This window comes from Amaranthus tricolor, chromosome 8 (assembly GCF_026212465.1).
Source record: "Amaranthus tricolor cultivar Red isolate AtriRed21 chromosome 8, ASM2621246v1, whole genome shotgun sequence".
NCBI classification, from domain to species: domain Eukaryota; kingdom Viridiplantae; phylum Streptophyta; class Magnoliopsida; order Caryophyllales; family Amaranthaceae; genus Amaranthus; species Amaranthus tricolor.
Window position 1 is genome coordinate 23,747,735 of NC_080054.1, and position 21,890 is coordinate 23,769,624.

Sequence of the window (21,890 nt, forward strand, 5' to 3'; positions counted from 1 at the left end):
GGATTTTAACTAAGCTCATACAACTATGTTTTGATATGTTTTGATAGAATCAGATCGTAAGATCAAACAGATATGTTTTAATCTAAATTGATAGAATTAGATCGTAAGATCATACAAATATGTTTTGATATGTTGTAAGATAAATTAATGATTATCAGTTATATTTGTTTATTTTAATTAATTTTTAAAAGTTTGAGTTATAAATAAAAATTTATTTGACTTAAATCTATCTAATTGATTAAAAATAATATTTTATTCATATCAAAAGTAAGAAAATTAAAATATAATGAAGTTTTATTATTTTTTGGATGAAACTCAATCAACATAAATTTCCACATTTGAATAGAGGTGCCACGATTTTCTCAATTGGTCTAAAATTTACCAATTTAATAAAAATATACGTGTATAAAGAAATTAGATGTTTTTTTGTTTTGTATGAAGATGTAAAGAGTAAACTTTTGAAATTTTATTTGATATATGTTTTACTACAAATTTGAGATGCGTACTTATTAAGAATATTCGCAAAATATATATAAGTATTTTTTTTTTTGACATTTTAAATAATATTGGAATTTTCAGTACGGGTTGATAAAAAAAAAAAAAAAAAAGTACTACTAGGCAAAACGTAACGTAAATAGTAATAGTTCATAATTTGTTGTTATGCTTTTTTTAGCTGGCTATTTCATTGATGTTCTTTTGATTAACCTTTATTTCCTTTTGCCACATGCTTTGACCCACTTTGTTCTTCCTCTCCCCGCTCAAAATTATTCACCGTCTATACCAATATAAATGTTCTATTTTCTTTTTTGTCAAAATCATATTATTTGTCCCATTTCTATTTTTATCCATCTTTTTTTTACTTAAATACCCTTAGTTCACATACGTAATTACGAGTATACCCTCATATACCTTACTTACCCAACCACCCTTCACTACTTACCCTTCATTAATTACCCTTCACTACCTACCCAACTACCACCTTTTTAATGGACCCCACATCACTCTTAATATCTGTACTCAAGCAAATGGGACATTTATATTGGTGTGGAGGGAATATATGTTATTGAAGTTTCAAGGCATTGCCATACATTTATAATTATATATATATGTACTCATACATTTAAGCATTTGGTTAAAAATACCATACTTCACATTATTTAAATTATGATCAGAAATTTCTATGGGGAAAATTGTCAAAAAATAATTAATAAAAATTTTTTTTTCTAAAAAGTATCTAATAAAAAAGTTTTGCCAAAAAAATACCTAACAAAAACTTTTCTTTTTTAAAGTGTACCAAGTAACGTTTTCCTTCAATTGACCCTCACATATAACAATTGACTGGTCAAAATCAAAAATTCTTCTTCCTCATCTTTAATTTCTTTTCCAATTTAATTTCGATTTTGAGTAAAAAGTAGCTAAAGAAGATAGTGAAGAAATTGAATTGGAAAAAAATTAAAGATGAGGAAGAAGAGTTTTTGATTTTAACCAATCAACCATTATATCTAACGGTCAACTGAAGAAACGCGTTAATTGGTACTCTTTGGAAAAGAAAAAATATTGTTAGGTATTTTTTGACAACACTTCTTTTATTAGGTACTTTTTGAGAGAAAAAATTTATTAGGTACTTTTGACACTTTTCTCATTTCTATATATATTAAAATGGATTGAAAATTCAGTCTTGAACTCAGGTCGATATATCAAAAACTAAATAAATATATATAATAAATTAAAGGAAAAATAAAATGAGATTATAATATTGAACCAATTTAACGTGTGAAAAACTAGAAATATTATCTAAAACTAAAAGTAGTATATCGACCATTAACATCTATTCATTTATTAGAAGGAGGCTTTGACATTTTTGTATCGAATCGCTAATTTGTGGACTAATATAAAGGTTTTTGTTTTTTAATGTAACCCAAATATGATTTTTTTTTCTTTCAAAATTCAAATAAATATAATTTTACGATTATAAGATAGGTTGAGGATTGAGATGAATTATGAATTTATTTGGAGAAAGGTGTACTTGCTCCAATGTACTGAGCCAAGATTCAATTCTTTTTTTTAATTCACCATATAATATTTTAGCCTCATTTGGCTATAGGCCTTGCAGAAACTTCTCTTATTCTTTTTCGAATTGAGACTCTTTGGCCGCACTGTTCTTTATAGGTATGAGTTATCGTCGTCCTTCCTTCTCCAAATCTTAATCATAGTTTTTTATGGGCGAGATACATTGAGTATGATGATGATAATATAATATATTTTTTATTACAAAATAGTACATGATGAGAAACAAATTTATAATTTTACCTGAACAAATAGTACTTACTTAAACCGAAATAAACATGTTGAAAAAATCTAACAAAAAAGAGCCTTTCATTGAGGGCATTGTAAGGACGTGTCAAAAGGAAAATCGCAGCCTTTGGTTGATTGTTTTTTCTTTGTAGTTTAATCTCACTTTCTATTATTAGTACTTTAAATTAATTTTTGTATAACTTTTAGGTCACATGTATTAATTTAATTATGTTTTTGTAAGGAGGTTTTGTTGCAAGTGGATCAAGTAGAAGAACAGAAAACAAGTGTAGGACAAAGTATAGTGTGTGCCATCTCAGATTTAGTTATCAATTATCATTATATTTTGGGCTAAATTACAATAATTTTGTTATTAAGATTGTATTTTAATTTTTGATGTTTAACTCCGAAACATTACGCAAGATTTCTAACTTATCGATGAATGATAGACATTGATTAGTGTATTTAGAGGTGGTAAATCGGAAAATTCAACATACGTGTCGAACCTTTCTTAATATTTTTTTTTTTATTTCGGGGGATTATAGCAAAATGAATTATATTATGTGCAATTTTATTTAGGAAAAATGTTCATAATAATTTCCACATATTGTCTATTTATTGTGATTAATCCCTATTATTGATTATTTTTAAATAATTTAACTTTTGTATATTATTTGCTGACAACACCCATTTCCATATTTTAACTAGCTATACTAGATACCGACCACAAAAAAGAAGTAGCTTAAGACCAACTAAGAAGTATAAGGAGGAAGAATAAATGAGTGTAACGGCTAGTAGGTACCAATAGTAGTCGAATAAAATGTGAAAAGAGATTTTGTCAGCAAATAATATACAAAGGTTGGATTATTTAGAAATAATCAATAGTAGCGATTATTCACAGTAAATGGGCAGTATATAGGATTGTTCTGGACAATTTTTCCTTTTATTTATGCGAAGTTGTAGATGATGTTTAGTGCCAAGAGTTAATTGAAAAAAATAATTTTGTTATCACTATCAGGATTGTCTTGGATTACTTTGAGGCCCTGAGCGAAAACGAAATAATGAATTCTTAAAATACAAATGTTATACCTTTATTCATGTGATAATCAATAAACTACTAATTTTATCAATTAGACAAAACACTAATATGCTCAATTATTTTATTAACCTAAAAAATACATAAATTAAAATATCATTACTTAATTACTTAAACACAATGATATTGATGAAAAAATATCAAATTATATCCATCAATCAACAACCCAAAAGCAAATAGCTAATCGTTAACAAGGTCACAAATGTCCATTAATTATGGATAATCATTGCTATTTATTATATTATCACCTTTTTATCTATGTAAAAATATAATAACTCTTTTTTAATATATAAATAAAAAATCAATACATTAAAAAAATTAGACCTTATAAAATAATAGGACCCTGAGCCGTTGCTCATAGTGCTCTTGTTGTAGAGCCGGCGACCTTGATCACTATCAATGATTAGGTTACATACATCTGATTACGTAATTAGAATAATAAAATATTATTATTGTTGCCTAGAAATTTAGTTTTGTAGTTTTTCTAAGCGGTTTTAACATGTGGTTGATAGATATGGTGTGCATATATCAAACGAACATGTCTATCAAGAGGAATTGCCATCCCGCAAACACTCGATGAAAGTTCTCCAAATTTTATGAAGAGTGTATAACATGGGGAATGTGCAAGAGTTTTTTAGGCTATAATTTTTGTGAAAAGTGGTACTTAGGTTTCATTTAAAAGAGGGTTAAAATTTAGAACTTTGTTCTTAATATGAACACTTGTCCTAACTAGTTCACTTCATATTTTGCTTTAGAGATGGATTGTCATGGGTTTGAAAGGGGATGAACTAGTTAATTTTGTTAATTGATAGACATTAAGTATTTGGCGAATGATTGTTGATTGTTGATTTTTAATTTGTTAATTTATTTGATCAGTTGTAAATGTGGATTGATTTTGCTTTAAGCTAGTTAGATGAAGCTAAATAATCTAATTATTCTATCTATTTACAGTGGTTTATAGAAAAAATTCGTAAAATTAGATATTATTAATGAGAATCACCGTATATATTTTATCATATTGGTGTTGTAATATGCAACACGTAGTTTATAACTCTTAATCTTTCTCAAAAAAAGTCTATTATGAATTTAGTCGACATTATTTTAATATAGAAATTTTTAATAATAAATCAACTTTTGCTTGATCTAGAAAATAAACCCACATATTATTTATTTTTAAATAAACTCACCTACTAAGTATAATTGCCAAAAATAAACTCAATTATTGTTTAAGAACATTTTCAAAACTTGTTTGTAAGTCAAGAATAAGGAATAAACAATTGTTAAGTTTATTTTCAGCAATTATACCGAATAAGTGAATTCATTTAAAAATTAACAATATTCAGATTTATTTTTAGCGGATCAAGTAAACATTGGTTTATTTTTAACAATTTTCGCTTTATTAAAATAGTAAGTATTTTCATTCTACAGAATGGGTTGGCAAAATAGAAGAGTAGGTTAAAATCAAATCCATGATCCATAACTTGATAAATTTGAACTTGGATACAAGACTCGTATACGAGGAGAGTTGATTGTATATATATCCTTTTAGGTTCCATCATAAAATTGGTATTACGAAGAGTAGTCCATCAAGTATATATATTAGTCAACCTTTATTTTTTTAGATACGTGATTACATGTGTTATTCTCAAACATAACCATGATTGAAAAAGGTGATAAGTATTCTCATTTATTTTTTGTATAGTTTTCAAAGTAATTTTCTTATCTCAAATCTCTAAATATGCATCATAAAAATTATAAAATATATATAATAAGAAATTACACATTAAGACAAATCTAATAAGAGGAACATTAAAAAAACAAAACAATTACTGTGACAAATTCCGATACAAAGATTTCTAACCTTACTCTATCAATATGTAACCAACTGTTAGAGGCAAATTATTAATCTTATACTATAAATAAAACTCCCTTCAATTCTCTCCGATTATCAAAAGCATAATTTAATATAAAGAAATATATTTGAGCTCACTACTTAAAATCACTTCTATTAAATTAAATTAGCAGCTCTGAAATTGTTTGTCAAGTGGGTATTATCTTTTTCTCTGCTGATTGATGGCCTTTTGGAGGTTGCCTCGTACTCCGTTTTTAGTGTAGATTGTAATGTAAATTTAAAAATTGAATAATTTTTTAAAAAAATTTTAAATAGTTGATATTTAAAAAATTTATTATATTGAAACAAATCTATTAAGATTTAGTATGAATACGTTTTTTCATATAAAATATATTTAAAATTTAACATTAAAATTCATAAATTTTATTTTGAGAATAACATATGAAAATAAAAAGAGTATTTTTTGAGTATTAATTAAGGTTTGTGATTAACTGGGAATCTTGAAGGCGGGCGCAACCGATGAAATCTCATGTTTGTAACTGTAAACATAAAATAAACTGAGTTCTTCCAGAATTTTCTTACAATTGGGAGAAAATACAGTTATTAAAATCAGACTGACATAGTCTTATTGAAGACTGGTATTTTTGTTGGGCATGTGATGCAGACACCCATAGCGTAGTAGGAGCTGCTGCTGTCCATAAAGAACGTTAAGCTTATCATATTCACAAATTCTCCTAGAGTCTCCTCGTAAGACTCTTTATATACAGGTCAAAATACCTAATTAATGCAATTATTAGTATATATGTTCAATCGTCTCACTCAGAAATAATCATAGCTCTAAAATATTATACTCTCTCCGTTAATATTCACGGAAATTAAGAAAAATTGAATCTTGTTGATAGTGGAGATATTATTTTAATTTATTGAATAATAAATTTGATGTAGAAAAAGTGAGCATCATAAATATTAAAAAAAAGTTAGTGGAAAAGATATGAGAACCATAACTAATAAATTTTTTTTTTATAAAGTTAGTGAGAAACATGTGGAGACCATAAGAATATAAAAATGTTAAAATGAAGTTAGTGGAAAATATTTGAGGACCATAAGTATAATTAAATATTAAAATGAAGATGAGTGAGATTATTCTTGTCTAAAATTTGTGATATAAATGATAAGATTCCTTATGGAAACAACAAATAAAACACCCAAAATGAAAATTGAGAACTTCTTTAAGGAACGTAGGGAGTATATATAGAGAGAAATTTTCAATACACATTCATATTGTAAAGAATTTAAAATATATTTTTAGATATTAAGACTTAAATGTAACTAATACTCCCTCCGATATATACATATAAAAGGTTGCATTTAGTTTTTTTCACAATATTTATCAATTAATTTAATCTTAATCAAACGTCAAAATATAGTCATGTGGGATTTTCTTTGATTCATCTCAATGCAAATTTTATTTTATTATTATTATTTTTGTCTTTTTATGATGATTTATAAATTACTGTTATTAATTAGAAATTATTAATTGGGGATACCTACGTTTCTGAAGAAGGATTCCGGAATCAAATTAATCCATTGTGATAGGATTCCATGAACATGGGGATGTCACAGCTGACTCGTCCTGTTTCCTTCATGATAAAGTTAAATAAAATTAATACTAATTTCAAAATATCCTCAATAAATAATTTAGAATATTCATTCAAATCTTTCTTGGCCCATCATAAAATTTAAAGATTAAGCAAATAAAGATAACACCAAAAAAATAAAATAAAAAGAAAGAATGTGTCCAAACTGACAATACATACTAAAATTTGAACAATTCATAAAAAAAATTTATTTGTGAATCACGCACTTGTTCCAAAGTTTTATTTTTAATTTGATGTTTTTAACTATTTTCTATCTAATCGTTTTTAATCGTTTAAATAAAAATTATCGAAATCTATCACTCATCTGCTGTGAGTAATTTCATATATTAATTATTTTTTAATAATATTATCTTTAATATGTATTTGCTTTCAGTTAGCATATCTTGTGGACGAGGAGAGGAATGGGTTAATTGTCAATACACAATTAGATCTTAATATATGTAAATATTTAAAAAGTATATATTACGAATGCGCATTTATAATAAATCTAATAAAATACTATATAATTAGACTTTTAAAAATATAAATTTAGTAAGATACCATATGAATATGATTTTTAAAATATAATTCACGAATGAATATTTAAGCTAGTGATTAATGTGACCATTAAATTAAATTGTAATAAATAAATATATAAAAATTTATATTGTTGTAATAATTCTTTATAGATTAAAGAGCAAGTAATATTAATTTTCACAAAAGATATTAAAATTAAATTTTCAATCAGCTTTACTCCTCCCTTTGACATACTCTATAATTGAAATTAGAAAATATTTTTAGATGAAATCAACTACTTTGGGCGGTTGACAATGGAAAAGTTGAACAACTGATGAGAGATAAAGAACGTGCAAGCACGATATTTAAAGATTAATACGTTACTTCAAGTAAGATCTTATTTGATTCCTCTCAATGTAATATTATCATATCAATTTTTTATAGTTTTTTATTGTAAATTATTAGAGATGTTAATGATTGAATCAATACATTGGACATTATGAAAAGTCAAACATTAAATATATTGAAAATATATTGAGTTAAAGTAGTAAGTAAAACTTAAGCAAATTGAGTAATTTAGAGGAATAATATTTTATGCGTGACTCTTATTTCGTAAAAGTTGTAAAATAAGTGAATTTATTAGAAAAAGAAATAGAGTTGGAGAATAGAATAACAGATTAACGGTGAATAATAAAAATAACTAGTTAGGGGAAGAGTATAAGTGTGTGAATGAGATTAAAAGAAGAAGATTGAGGCCATAGCAAAAAAAAAGGGCAAAATTAATAGGACAAACTATAATAAAAAGTTATATAAAAATTTAAAAGGATAGTGAATATATACTTCCTCTATTTGGAAATACTTGTTATATTACAGTTATTGCACTATTTATCGTTTAAACTTAGTTATGACTAATGAGTAAGAAAAAAATATAGTCAGTTGAGATTTTATTTAAATTGTTTAATCGAATATTTTCATAATATTAACTTTTTATAATTAAAATCATATATTAAATATGTAAAAAGTTAAATATAAAAATTACTTCAAAGTGGTTATTGGTGCAGGTGGGTGGTGAAGAATGGTAGGCTTAGTGACCAGAGCTGAATCTTCCGTTAAAAGGCGAGCCCAAACAACCAACTTCCTGAAAGGTTGAGTTGCACAAACTCTGTTAGAAGGTATGTTAAAAAATTCCTAAAGAGCGGTAAAATTATAATTAATTTTGTAAGTGGTTAGTGGTGAGTATGAAAATAAATTTATACTCCTTCCTTCTAGTCTTATTTGTTTTTTTCATTTCTGCAAATATAAATTTTATAAATTTTCTTTTTATTATGAATTTTTCTATATTTAGACATTTTTATGGATAAAATAAAATTATGTGTCTAATATATTTTATCAAACGACTATCATATACTTTATTTACATTTTTAACAAACTATTCGATTCTCTTGATTATAACTATTTTCTCTTTTACTAAACATTTTACTTCTTTTTATGATATCAAACAACGTTAATTATTATTTATTTCTGTTAACAATGATATTAATAATGGTTTAAAAAAATATTATTTTTTATTAGTGTTTTTTGATTCCTTGAGAAGACAAAAAAAATTGATGAAAAAACAAAAATAAAATTTGATATATTATTTAGTAAAATAATACTTCAGTCAGAACAAGATTAGATCTCAAAATTTTCAAATGACCACTTATACTACACTAAAATAGAAATATCTTTTAGTTATTTACACCTTTCAATGTGAAATAAATAAGAGTATCTCTCAAGTTTCCACCATAGAAAAAAAAATAGCGATTAGGTTAGCAGTTAGCTTCTACATTCGGCATTCCCCAAAATTCCATCCAACTTCACTCCCAAAGGCCAACGCAGCCTTCTGTTAACACGTAACTAACCTTTATGCAACTCCCCATGATGACCAACTTTACTGGAAATTGTTATATTACAAAATTATTCCCCTGTTTTTTTATTTTATTTACTTTTTTATAGTTTTCCATTTAAATTTTAAATTTTAATATCTCTAAATATACATAATAAAAAATTAAAAAGTATACATTAAGATGAATTTAACGAGATCTCACATGAATATATTTTATCTTCTAAATATGTGTCAAAAATATTATTTAAATTTTTCTCTCCTTAAGGTAGAATATTTCAAATGGGAAGAACATTAGAAAACATAGGCAATATTTGTTACTTCCAGCGGCGGACCATGGATTTTAGGAATGGGGTGGGACAATATTTATAAATATGCATTTTAAGGCACTATTAAATTAAATTTTAATTTTTACATTACATTGAAAATATGAGATATAATGATGCATATAAAATGCAAAAAATAAAAATAAAGTAAAATTTTACTAACTTGTTAGCCTTTAAAATAAAGAAAGCATCTTAACTCTAAACAAAATTGTGCACTTAATTATATTGTTTTATCAACAAAACAAACATGTAAGAAAAAAAATATAATACATATAGCTTTATTGAGTTTAAAAGAAGGTATAAACTATAATGTACTCTTGCTTTATTTCTTAACAAAGTATAATGTTATATTCTTATGTTCTTATAATACGTGTAATACATAAAATAGAAATAAATATAATACATTTGTTAGAAAAAATTATAATACATATAATACATGAATTAAAAATAAATATAATATATTTATCATAACGTGGTTTTTGGTTATATATTTGCTCAGCACATTAGTATAAGCAAAAATCATTTGTCTTAGTGGCTTTTGGTGGAAGCGTTATGCATTTGTTCATAACGTGGTTGCAGGTTCGATTCTTCTTGGTAAGAGCGAAATTTTTAATAGCAACCTACCTTCTAGTTCGCCCATGGTTACTTCGTTCGTTCTAAAATACTTGCAACATTTATTTTATTATACGGTCTAATATACTAATTCAATTCTTAATATATCTAATTACATATAATAAAAAATTATAAAAATTTGATATTAGTAATCTTCGCAATAAGATGAATCAATCATGATCTCACTTGACTATATTTTAACTTATAGATTAAAAATTAATTATAAATTAAAGTGATTAATGAATAGTGTCATATATCTTAATGTTGCAAGTGATATGGAACGAAGGAAGTATAATATTCATAAAACGGAAAATAAAACGTAAAACGTAATAATTGAAGAGAGAAAATAAATTGTGTAGATAAATTTTAAAAGAAAGTTAAAGTGTATAAATAAAAATAAAAGGAAATGATAGGCCATTGTCCAGAAATAGAAATGATCAAATTAGGTGGGATGGATCAAACTGGAAAACACTACAAATTCAATAAAACGAAGGGAATATTAAGAAAGACTGATATCCAAGTCCAACTTATCAATAACATATAGGAGTATATTTAATTTGTCTATTAGTAATAAATATTTTTTTAACTGGATCAAACATGGGTGGAGGCACATATGATCCATAGGATCATTTGATCTAATTTGATTTTTCTGACTTTTGAAAATTTAGGCATATTTACCATGCATAATAAAGAAAAAAAAACAAAAAGACTATGAGTGCTCTCACTTGACATTTAGATTACTAAAAATAAGTATGTAAAATTATTGGTATATTTTTTATAATTTTAATTTTGACTTTTGAATACTTAATATAAAGTCTAGATCTGTAATATGATTATGTCACCTATGACAATCAATGAAGTTGATATATTATTTATTTATGTAGCCGTTCCTAATCATTTGGAATTAAAACTTTGACAATATTATTATTAAGGAATGGAAATGATCAAATAAGAACGTAATATTTGCTTTATAAATATTTGTATGAGATGGTACGTGAGACATGTCTTATATTTAGATTAAATAGTCTAATAACAGAAACTTTTATTTTATGAATTTTTTTATTTTGAGGTAATCTCGCCGTACAACAATCTCATATAAGACCGGCTATATTTTTGCTTTAAGCGAAACAAAATCAAATCTCCATAAAACTATATTCTAACTTATCGACATTTGATTTCTTAAAAAACCATAAAAAAATTAATTTAGTAGAACGAGGACTCAAAAAACTGCCTATATATAGCCCTTATCGTTACACCTTCCCTTCAAACCTTATCTTCACGTTCCTAAAATCCTTTTCTTAACCAACAATTAAACTTGCCCCTTCTACCACCATCAAATTTAACCATGAAATTTTCTTCATTACTCAATATTCTTTTTTCTTTTCTTTTTCTTGCAATCCCGACCTCCGCTTTGGCCCCACGAACCAATGCGGAGGTCATGGGCATATACCAGAAGTGGTTAGCCCACCATGGCAAGGCCCGAAACGCCTTGCCAGATCAAAAGAGGTTTGAGATTTTTAAAGATAATTTGAGGTTCATTGATGAACATAACTCTGTGGACCGCCCATATAAACTTGGGCTTAATAAGTTTGCTGATTTGAGTAATGAAGAATATAAAGAGAAGTTCCTGGGAACTCGGGCCAGCCCGTATAAAAGCCCGGTTGACAGGAAGGTTAACAACCGTTACTGGCCTCGACCCGGTGATCGGTTACCAAAGGCTGTTGATTGGCGTAAGGTTGGTGCTGTTAACCACGTCAAAGATCAAGGCCAATGTGGTATGGACTTTTTCTGAATTCTGAATTTTTTAGTTTTTGTTTTTTTAAAAAATAAATTACGAATTACCGATAAAAGTTGCATTTTTCATGAATTATTTTTCATGAATTCTAACCATTTAGTTGGTCAGTATTTTAAATTAAATAATTGCAATTATGTGATTTAACCTGATATTTTATAAATTTTAATACTTGTTAACTATAATTTGAAAAAACTAAATATTAAGAATTTTAATTGCAAAAAATAGATGTACTTTGCAAAATATTAAATTATTAAAAATAAATAAGCTATAATATATTCACCTAAAATTTATTTGATTTGTCTCAATAGAAATATTGTTAATATATTTAATTATTTATAATTAAAAATATTAAAAATAAAATTCATATATTGGTAAATATTTATCTATAAGAGAAAGTATAGTTTCTTCTCGACGAGGTTTTCCTGTTTTAGTACGTGTCAGTTAGCAATATGAAGCCTAATATAGATGAATGATGATGACTGTTTGGCTTTCCGAAAGTTTAAGCAATTGGAGTATATAGGTTCTTTCTGTCATACTTGAATCGCTCTTCATAATCTTTCGTTTTTAATATTTGTAGGCAAGTGTATTAGTAATAATTTTAAGTTATTTTATTTATTCCAAATGTTGTAATTAAATTTGGTTTTTGACATTGCTAAAATTACAAGTGTTTTATGTGATAAGAGGTCACGAGTTTAATTAGATTGGGTAAAATGTCTTATGTTAAGTTCACAATTTTAGTAAAAAAAAAGCTTTTGTGGAGAGTGGTAGAGAGTATACATTTATAACATATTCTGTGGCAGGGGATTTAAAACGGGGTGCAAAATAAACTAAATAAAATAAAAAATTAAGTTGCTTAGATGATATCAAGATAAATTTAATATGAAATAATACAAAATAAAATGAACATTTTAAAGGAGAATTTAATTTTAAAAATCCTACTTTTTGCTCGTTGTCTTTTAAAATTCCATCTTTTGATTATTTTTTAAAAATATAACCTTTATACTACGTTTTTTTTCTATACTTAATCTTTTGGTTCTTAATCTGATTACTGCTAAATTTTACAAGTAACTTAATGAGTTCACTTGTCAGATTTTTAAAATTAAGTTTTCAATAGAAAATAAAGTCAAATCTTGATCGACTAAAAAAAAAAGTAGGTGCCTATGTGGTAGTGAACAAAGTATGACGGATTCCTATAAATGTAGGACTTTTGACTGGTAGTTTGTTATATGAAAGTTTTAAAGCTAGCTTCAAGTATTTGGATATTCATTAATTGTGGGGCAGCCCAAACTATATATTTCTAGGTTCAAAACCTTGGATTGGGCCATAAAAGGCCCAAGACTCCAATATGACACCAAAACATTTACATATATTCTGATTACTCTTAATAGGTAGTTGTTGGGCATTCTCAACGGTAGCAACCATAGAAGCCATCAACCAAATTGTGACGGGCAATTTGACCTCTTTGTCGGAGCAAGAGCTCGTTGACTGTGACCGAGCTGTTGATCAAGGCTGCAATGGTGGTCTCATGGACAACGCCTTTCAATTTATCCTCGAGAATGGTGGGCTCGACACTGAAGAGGATTACCCTTACAAAGGTGTTGATGGACAGTGTGACCTTAACAGGGTATGTCTACTTGACCTAACCTGGCTCTCTTTTAAACATGACTACATATTGGAGTGCAATTGTTCTACTAATTAAAATTTTCGTAATTTCGACTAACAGAAGAACAAAAAAGTCGTAACCATTGATGGATATGAAGATGTGCTGCCATATAGCGAGAGAGCTTTGAAGAAAGCAGTTGCTCACCAGCCTGTTAGTGTTGCTATTGAGGCTGGTGGTCGAGCTCTTCAGCTCTACCAATCGGTAAGTAATTTCTTACATCCATCCCCACGATATTTGATCTGTTAAGTTTAGCTAGTTTTATTGTCAATGCCAATATATAATCAAAATATACGAGGTGCACACAATTCATAAGCCGAATCCCAAAATATATATTACATTGGCAGGAAGAGCTCCAATGACTTATAAAGTGTGCATGCTACTTTTAATTCATCGATTTGGGATAACCATCTCGACAACCCCCGCACATGCAAAACCCCATCAAGTTCGTGCGTGGGATAATCAATTAGGATAGAAAAGTCATTCTTTTCTGACCTACCGTTTTAATTATTGATCGAATCATCGACTCTGATACCATTAATAAGTTTAGCTGGATTTATTATGTCAATGCCAGCATATCATATAATCGAAGTATATACAATTCATAAGCCAAAGAGATATCATCCAAAAATCATATGACAATCCGAGGAAGGGCTTCAATGATTTATAAAGTATGGATACCATCTTTAATACATCGATTCATCGAGGTGGGATAAATCATCCCAACATGATCATAGTCGTTTAAAAAACATACTCTTAAGTGTTTTGGTGTATGTTAATCTGTAGGGTGTATTCACTGGTCACTGTGGAACAAAGGTAGACCATGCTGTGGTTGTAGTAGGATACGGCACCGAGAATGGAACCGACTATTGGATCGTCAGGAACTCGTGGGGCAACGGATGGGGAGAAGAAGGATACATAAGGATGCACCGGAACATCCATCGTCTGACCGGCAAATGTGGTATAGTAATGCAGCCATCTTACCCTGTTAAATATTCCCAGAACCCCATCAAGCCTTTCCGTGCTCCTCAAACTGATCAAGCCAAAGTAAGCAGTATATGAAGCAAGCCAAATTAGTATTGGTTTTAGTATTTATAGGCAGTCTAAATTGTTCTGCCTCATTTGTACATAGCTAAATTGTATTCTGCTGATTAACAAGCAGAGGAATGTTGCAAGTTTCAGAAGTTCAACTTTCGGTTTAATGTGATTTTAGTTTATTGTAAGTTGTAATGTAGCAGCCGATTTCAATCTTTTGAAATTAATGACATTATTGTTGTTGTACTTGTCAAGTTAAAATACTTACTATTATTAGATTGGTGCATACTAAATAGTGTAGACTAAGTCCGTATAAAAGAAATATCCACAAAGGTTTATATTGTCAAGTTAAAATACTTACTATTACATTTAGGGGTATTCATAAAATCTGATTCGAAATATCTAATTTGGATTATTCGGTTTCAAAAATCTGGTAAATTATCCGATTTTCATAAAGTGGGTAATTCGGATCGAGTACTTGATTTTAAAACAGAATACCTGATTTAGATCACAAATTATTGGAATCCGGTTTTATATATAATTGTTTTTTTACATTGTTGAAAAATCAAATTTGGCACACTTAATTATAAATGTTTTGTATGAGTTTTTCTAAAGAGATAAGATGTAAATATCAGTGAGAATATGTCAAAGGGCAAATAGTAAGACTACCAAATGATAATGGTTGCTACAAATATAAATGTCTATATTGTTAATTTTTTATATTCAAGTTTAGGGTTAAAAAATTTGTTAGAAACTTTAAGACTCAGACTCTAAAGTTTAAATTAGTAATTATTATTTTTTAAGTTCAACCTAAAAATGACGAGTAAAAATAATTATTCCATTAAAAACAACTATATACTCTTCGAGTCTTATAGACTATATAGTTCAAATTTTAAATTTATATACTCTCATCTTCACAAGCATAATACAATTTAAAACCATATTAGAGAGAATCAACATTGGAGTAGGAAAAGGTTCATAATTTTAATTTCTAGGCTATCCTAGAAAAGTCATAATAATTACGTATTGTTCGAGAATATGTAATCCATTTAAAATTATAAATCTTTTTATTATAAAATTATAAATAACAAGCTCAGATCAACAAGATTTGAGTTTTCATTCTCCAATTTTCAACTTCGAATACTTTTAAATTAAGGTTGAAATCAATTTAAATTTAAATTACAGTTTTTGAATTTGCTAAATAATAAATTTGAGTTAATTTTAAATTTTTAAATAAAATCACAATTCTAAAAAATAAGGAATAAGTTGAATTTGGTGATGCACTATCAATGGGCAGGGAATCAAGAGGGCATATTTAGCTCTCTTTGCATCTCCTCCAACCAAAGACAACAAAAGTAAATTAAGTGCATTTAGGAATATAATTTGGGTACGCCAAAAAACAAAGGATAGTAGGAATGTAGGATACTACTACAAAAAGAATGGTAGGTACCTACATTTCATATCATCCGTTGATTTTGGAAGCTTCCCATCTTTTTGATTTCTTCTTGGAAGTTGGCACATCACTTTTACAAACCCTACCTTGAGTTTTGCAACCTACCTTGAGTTCATCTAGTGGAGTTTCTTTTTTTAGAGAATATAATTTAATTCAACTTTAAATTGAAAGGTACATAAAAAATTTAATAGAAGTATCATTTTAAATTTACATATATAAAATCCAAAAATTATTGACCCCAAACATTATAATAGAAATTGATCCAACAATCAAATCAATACTTTGTGGCTATATGTTCAACTTATTATTTTCTTGTATCTTTGGAGATCTCATATTCATCAAAGTGTTTAGTTATCAACTACAACTATCTTGTATAATTAATAAATTGTTAATTACTTTTTTTTTCTAATATTCTTCTTATTTAGAATATTCTATTTTGAAGAGAGACATTTGATTAAAATTTTAAGACATATATAGATGAAAAAGTATATCAATGTGAGATTTCTTTAAATTCGTCATAATGTATACTTTTTTTATTAAATTTTTTATAATTTTTTATAATGCATATTTAGGGATATTGAGGTTCAAAATTTACTTTGAAAATCTGTGCAAAAAGTAAACGAGAATAATAAAAAAGAACGGAGAGAGTAATTTATACTGAGAATTCAACCACATTTCTTAAATAATTCTTTTTTCAAACTTTAAAAAATAATTTTGATTAAAGAAAGAAAGAAAGATGAATATGTACGAAAATGCTAATTTGTAAAAAAAAAAATTAAAACCCAGTATTTGTTTTCTAGTCCAAATTAAATCGAATATCAACTTTTTACGATTTGAAACAGAATCATAATTCTCACTATTCGAAAAATCGATTTTCGAATACAGATTAATCAGATATCCAATTTTTTAAAATTTTTCATTCAAATAATTATTGGACAAATTTGATACGAGGAAAGATTAGTAGTCAATATCGATTTTATTTATTTTTTCTTTTTGAGTAGTCAATACCGACTTATCTAAAGAGAAGTTGTAGATTTCCTAATACTTCTCCAAATTTGGCAAAGCTACCCCCGCCACATTAAATAAGAAAGCTGACAATACAAATTAGAAAGTCTTGTAAAAACTGCTCATATACCTCATAACCTAACCTTACCAATCAATAATTCAATCCTGACATTCAATTTTACAGGTAATCAAATTCATCATTCATAGATTATCACGAACAACACACGTAGAATCGCTTTCATTTCATTTCACATACTTCTCCATAATTCATTTGACGAGTGGTTGGTCACAAATTCTCTCTTTAATTCTTTCTTTATTTTGGGTCCTTCGCATTAATTACATAATTGGAAAAATAAAAAATATGTGGGTGAGAAATCATGATGACTTGTAAGGAAAATAGTTCGGAGAATGGTGGAAGAAGTGCCTGGATCATTGGGCACTAGTGCGAGCTTGGCTCTTAGATTGGGTCAGACTGTTTTTGCTACTGCTTCTCTGTTCTTTATGTGTCTTGATGTTAATTTCTATGGATTTACTGCTTTCTGGTACGTTCATTTCTCTTTATTTTCTTCCTTTTTGTTGTTTGATTCTGGGGTTTTGTTGTTATTGACTGCAATTTAGGTTTGATTATTGCATGTGATTTTTACTGTGAATACTTATAATACTCTTTTTGTTCTTGAGTTTTACTCGATTATGAAGGATGGGATTGTTTAATTTTTGGATAATTGATGGGTTTTGCAAAGAATTGAACTCTAATTTGAATGAAGAAGATTTTTCTAGAAGGAATTTTTGTAATTCTAATTACAATAATAAAGTTTGAGAATTAGGGGGAGTTAGTTTTTAACTTTTCTACCAATCTCGAGAAAAGGGCAATCATCAATGTTTTGTTGAGAAGAATTATGTTGACAACCATTAGAAATGATCAATTGATTCATATAGCCAGCCGTAATCTTTGTTGGATTTGTTTGATCATGTTGAGTGTTGACGACCACTAGAAATCATCAGTTGGTTCATGTAGCCCGACCCTACTTTTTGTTGGGATTAAGGATTTGGCGATGAATTTTTTTTGTTATTTAGCTTACAAAATTAGAAGATACTATGGGCAGTGATTTAAACTAACTGTTTCACATGGTTTAAACTAAACCTTTCATTGGGTAAGGATATTGGTTAGGTTGTTTGATTGAACTTTCGATCATCTTCTAAGCCCACAGCCGCCTATAAGGGGACAAGAGGTGGCTGTGCCTCGGGCCTATACAAAAAATTAGAAAAATGACACTTTAATACCTAATAGTTAGAGTCTATAATAGTATATTTAATGATTAGGGAGACATAATTTATATTTCGCCGCGAGCCTCTCAAATTTCAGAGTTGGCCCTGCTTCTAGCTGTTGCTTACAGATTAAGTGACCGTTGCCTATCTTTTACTTCATACTTGTTATGAATGTTGTGATGAAAAGTGATTGTGATTTGAGATTAATTTCCTAGTCCTCAACTGACTATCCAAAGAGCACTTTGTTGGATGTGTTTCACCCTTATCTGTACAAGAAGATAATAATAAGAAGAAGAAGAAGAAAGAGGAAATAACCAGTAGATACAATGCAGAAAATGGCCGGAACAACTAGGCCGTGCTACCTACATTTCACAGTTTGTGTGATTAAATGAATCATGTGTAGCAATATCTTGTGATGCACTACATACTTATTCACAATTGACTTAATTCTACTATGTCAAACAAGATTCAACGAACTTTGCTCTGCTGTTGCGGGTGAATGGACTAGGTTTGTAAGGGAAAAGGAAGCTTCTTGCAGAAAATAAATACGGATTGTGCGTTATCTAATATCAAACAATGGTGACCGGAAAAATTAATTATGGGATTATAAGACATTTCATTAAATTACAGACAATTACGACACTTGCCCCCTCCCCAGACCCTGCCTTGGGCGAGACTCATTGGATAATGATGATGACGATGATGATGATGATGAAGAAGAATTATGACACTTGCCATGTTTAGTTTTGATTGTTCTATCCGGTGGGTGCAACTAAGCAAAGCCATTCATATAGTAGGTTGTGTGCATTTTCACTTCAAATGTAAACATGTACTTCGGCAGTGGCGCAATCTTAAGCTCATCTTTAATTGTTGCACTTTTTTACATGTTCCTTTTTCACATGGTAAACCCTCCTTGCAGATAATAAAAACATTAGGGAAATATGAAGCATTGTACTGCTTATCGTAATCAGAATATCTTGCAGCCTGTGTTGATGAATTTCTTTGTTTTCTTCGTGCAGCTTCTTAGTTACTGTCATGGGTTTAGTGATTCCGTGGAGTATGACACTTGGGTTAGTTGATGCATACTCTGTCTTTGTTAAATGCCCTCCACGACAATCCGGAGTAATGACCGTAATTGTTGCAGGCGATTGGGTAATTCAACCTCACTAAACTTAAATCTTTTATCGTCTTAGAAGTCTCTAGACAGTAGACATTGTCGATTAATAGCGCGGATTGTTCGTTCTATATCAGGTTTTATCATTTCTTTCGTTAGGAGCAGCAAGTTCGACAGCAAGCGTAGTTCAAATAATGATAGCTGCTAATAGTCCATTGTGTACTGGAAAGATCTGCAGTAGATATTCTCTTTCTGCTGTTATGGCTTTCTTGTCTTGGTTTATGTCTTTTACTTCTTCTCTCTTTAATTTATGGGTCCTTCCTAAATTGTAGAGAAGTGTGTGTGTATATATCTCATTTCTCATGTGATAGTTTTGGTTATTCATAGTAACATTGGAAATTGTAAAGGAATGGCTGCCTAAAATATGGGGGTGTTGGCTTCTAAATTTGATATTTTCTGTATTACATTTTACCTCCGTTCTGAAATACTTACAAAGTGATTGTGATATATTGTGTTGGAAAATATCACTATCAGTTACAAGTATAATGAAACAGAGGAAATATAATGTTATATACTCTCTCGGGTGCTTAGGGTTTGCCTTGTATAAAATGGTCAAAAGGGGCAACTCAAAGGAATGAAGTGATACACTTTTACACTGTATAGACTATAGACTATAGACTATAGACTATAGATATGTAGATTTCTGTAACAATTATCCTTTTAATTTAAATTTTCAATGTTAATTGTGGATTTGTGGTTCTTTTTACCTTTGATTTGTTTATTTATTTATTTATTTGTGTTTTATGGAACTTGAGTACTATTTTTTGTGGGCAATACATGAATCATTGGCTCAAAACGTTTAATGTTCTTACGGACTATTGTTATTTTCTCGACTTATTTGTTATTCTATAGAGTTTTCTAAGATTCGTAGATTAAGTTAAATTATATGTAATAATGTTATATTGGGTTTGGAATATGGTATGTATGATGAATCTTATTTTTTATGAAAGGTGGCATGATGAATTTTTTTTTTTTGAAAAGTGGTATGATGAATTTAAGTAAAGTGGCAAGTATAATTTATTATCGAGTGGAAAAAAAAATTACATATACCTATACTTATACTTATTTTCCTCAATTAATTAAATGGGGCAAGATATTCAACTTATGTTACATTTATTCATTTCTTTGAGAGACGTATCTCAAGCCCAGCCCATTAAAGATAAATGCCTACTTATCGTATTTTTATTGTCATATTTACATTATTCTTAATGTTTACTTATCAATATCTTAAATGTTTACTTACATCATTTTTAATACCTATTTAAAATATTTTAAAAAAATATATAATGGATCGACCTAATTGGAGATGGTTTCTAAAAAAAACATCATGTCTCACAAAAATTTGTATTAATAGGTAATTTATTATAATTACTAGAAAGCAAAATCACATAAGTAAAGCCCAAAAAGAAGGCTCCCAAATGCATCAAGAGAAATTATTATTATTGTCCTAACTAGGAAGAGTCAAGAAAAGGGCCAAGTTGATAATCAATCTCCCCGTTTGAATTTAAAGATCAAATCATGCGCATACGTGATTCCCAATGAAGCTCGAATTTAAGAGTTTTTTTTGACACGATTCTTACTCTTGTGAGAAATCGTCTATTGATGAGACGACTTGAAACAAGGAGTTTATATGTCAATAATTGTATCAGTTAGCTTATTAAGCGCATGCATGAGTGCATCTCAGAATGAGACCGTCTCACAAGAATTTATAATGCGGCATTACCTAATCTTTTTATCCTATATACTAAGAGAGTTAGGAATTTTTTTAGTTTATTTCAGATTATAACTTGTATAATACAATCCTAGACCATTCATTTAGAAAATCGTCTAGACGAGAGAATAATTTAGTTTCAAAGTTTTTCTCTCTCCATTATGGTCTACGCTCTTTAAGAAGTATCTAATAAATAATAGGAATTATTATGAATACCTTAATTCTAAGTTGAGCTACTCAACAAACAAATAGAGAAATACGTAGAGCAATCAAAAATAAAGTCAAAGAGAGTTGCAAAATCCTCAACTTACTAATTTCATTCTTTTGTTTTTGTTTCATTTTTTACTTTCAAAACTCCCTCTCTTTGTTACATAATTTTCTTTGAATAAACACTTTCTTTTCTCTTGAGGATATAATCATTGATTTCTTACTATTACCATTCGAAGAAAAAAGTCAATTACTATGACCGTCACCAGCTCGACTTTAAGCGATGTCAATCACCACTTCCACTCATTATCTAGACTCAAGTGCATTCGGACACCACTTCCTCGATATTCAGGTTTCTTCATCTACGTATC

The 21,890-nt window shown here is 28.3% G+C and overlaps 2 protein-coding genes across 2 annotated transcripts; both read left to right on the forward strand.

Moving 5' to 3' along the window:
* The first annotated feature begins 11,454 nt into the window (after nucleotides 1-11,454).
* Nucleotides 11,455-14,949, forward strand: LOC130820477 (cysteine proteinase COT44-like). The gene is made up of 4 exons (XM_057685866.1): nucleotides 11,455-11,988; nucleotides 13,397-13,632; nucleotides 13,732-13,872; nucleotides 14,455-14,949. The coding sequence occupies exons 1-4, from the start codon at nucleotides 11,559-11,561 to the stop codon at nucleotides 14,728-14,730; spliced, it is 1,083 nt and encodes a 360-aa protein (XP_057541849.1). The 5' UTR covers nucleotides 11,455-11,558; the 3' UTR covers nucleotides 14,731-14,949.
* A 2,223-nt stretch (nucleotides 14,950-17,172) lies between these two features.
* Nucleotides 17,173-20,305, forward strand: LOC130820478 (CASP-like protein ARALYDRAFT_485429). The gene is made up of 3 exons (XM_057685867.1): nucleotides 17,173-17,703; nucleotides 19,447-19,579; nucleotides 19,679-20,305. The coding sequence occupies exons 1-3, from the start codon at nucleotides 17,570-17,572 to the stop codon at nucleotides 19,871-19,873; spliced, it is 462 nt and encodes a 153-aa protein (XP_057541850.1). The 5' UTR covers nucleotides 17,173-17,569; the 3' UTR covers nucleotides 19,874-20,305.
* The last annotated feature ends 1,585 nt before the right edge of the window (nucleotides 20,306-21,890 follow it).

Coding starts and splice junctions, on each gene's coding strand:
- LOC130820478 (XM_057685867.1), top strand. CDS start 17,570: ATGGTGGAAGAAGTGCCTGGATCATTGGGCACTAGTGCGAGCTTGGCT. Junction 17,704..19,446: donor TATGGATTTACTGCTTTCTG/GTACGTTCATTT, acceptor TTCTTCGTGCAG/CTTCTTAGTTACTGTCATGG. Junction 19,580..19,678: donor TAATTGTTGCAGGCGATTGG/GTAATTCAACCT, acceptor GTTCTATATCAG/GTTTTATCATTTCTTTCGTT.
- LOC130820477 (XM_057685866.1), top strand. CDS start 11,559: ATGAAATTTTCTTCATTACTCAATATTCTTTTTTCTTTTCTTTTTCTT. Junction 11,989..13,396: donor CAAAGATCAAGGCCAATGTG/GTATGGACTTTT, acceptor TACTCTTAATAG/GTAGTTGTTGGGCATTCTCA. Junction 13,873..14,454: donor CTCTTCAGCTCTACCAATCG/GTAAGTAATTTC, acceptor GTTAATCTGTAG/GGTGTATTCACTGGTCACTG.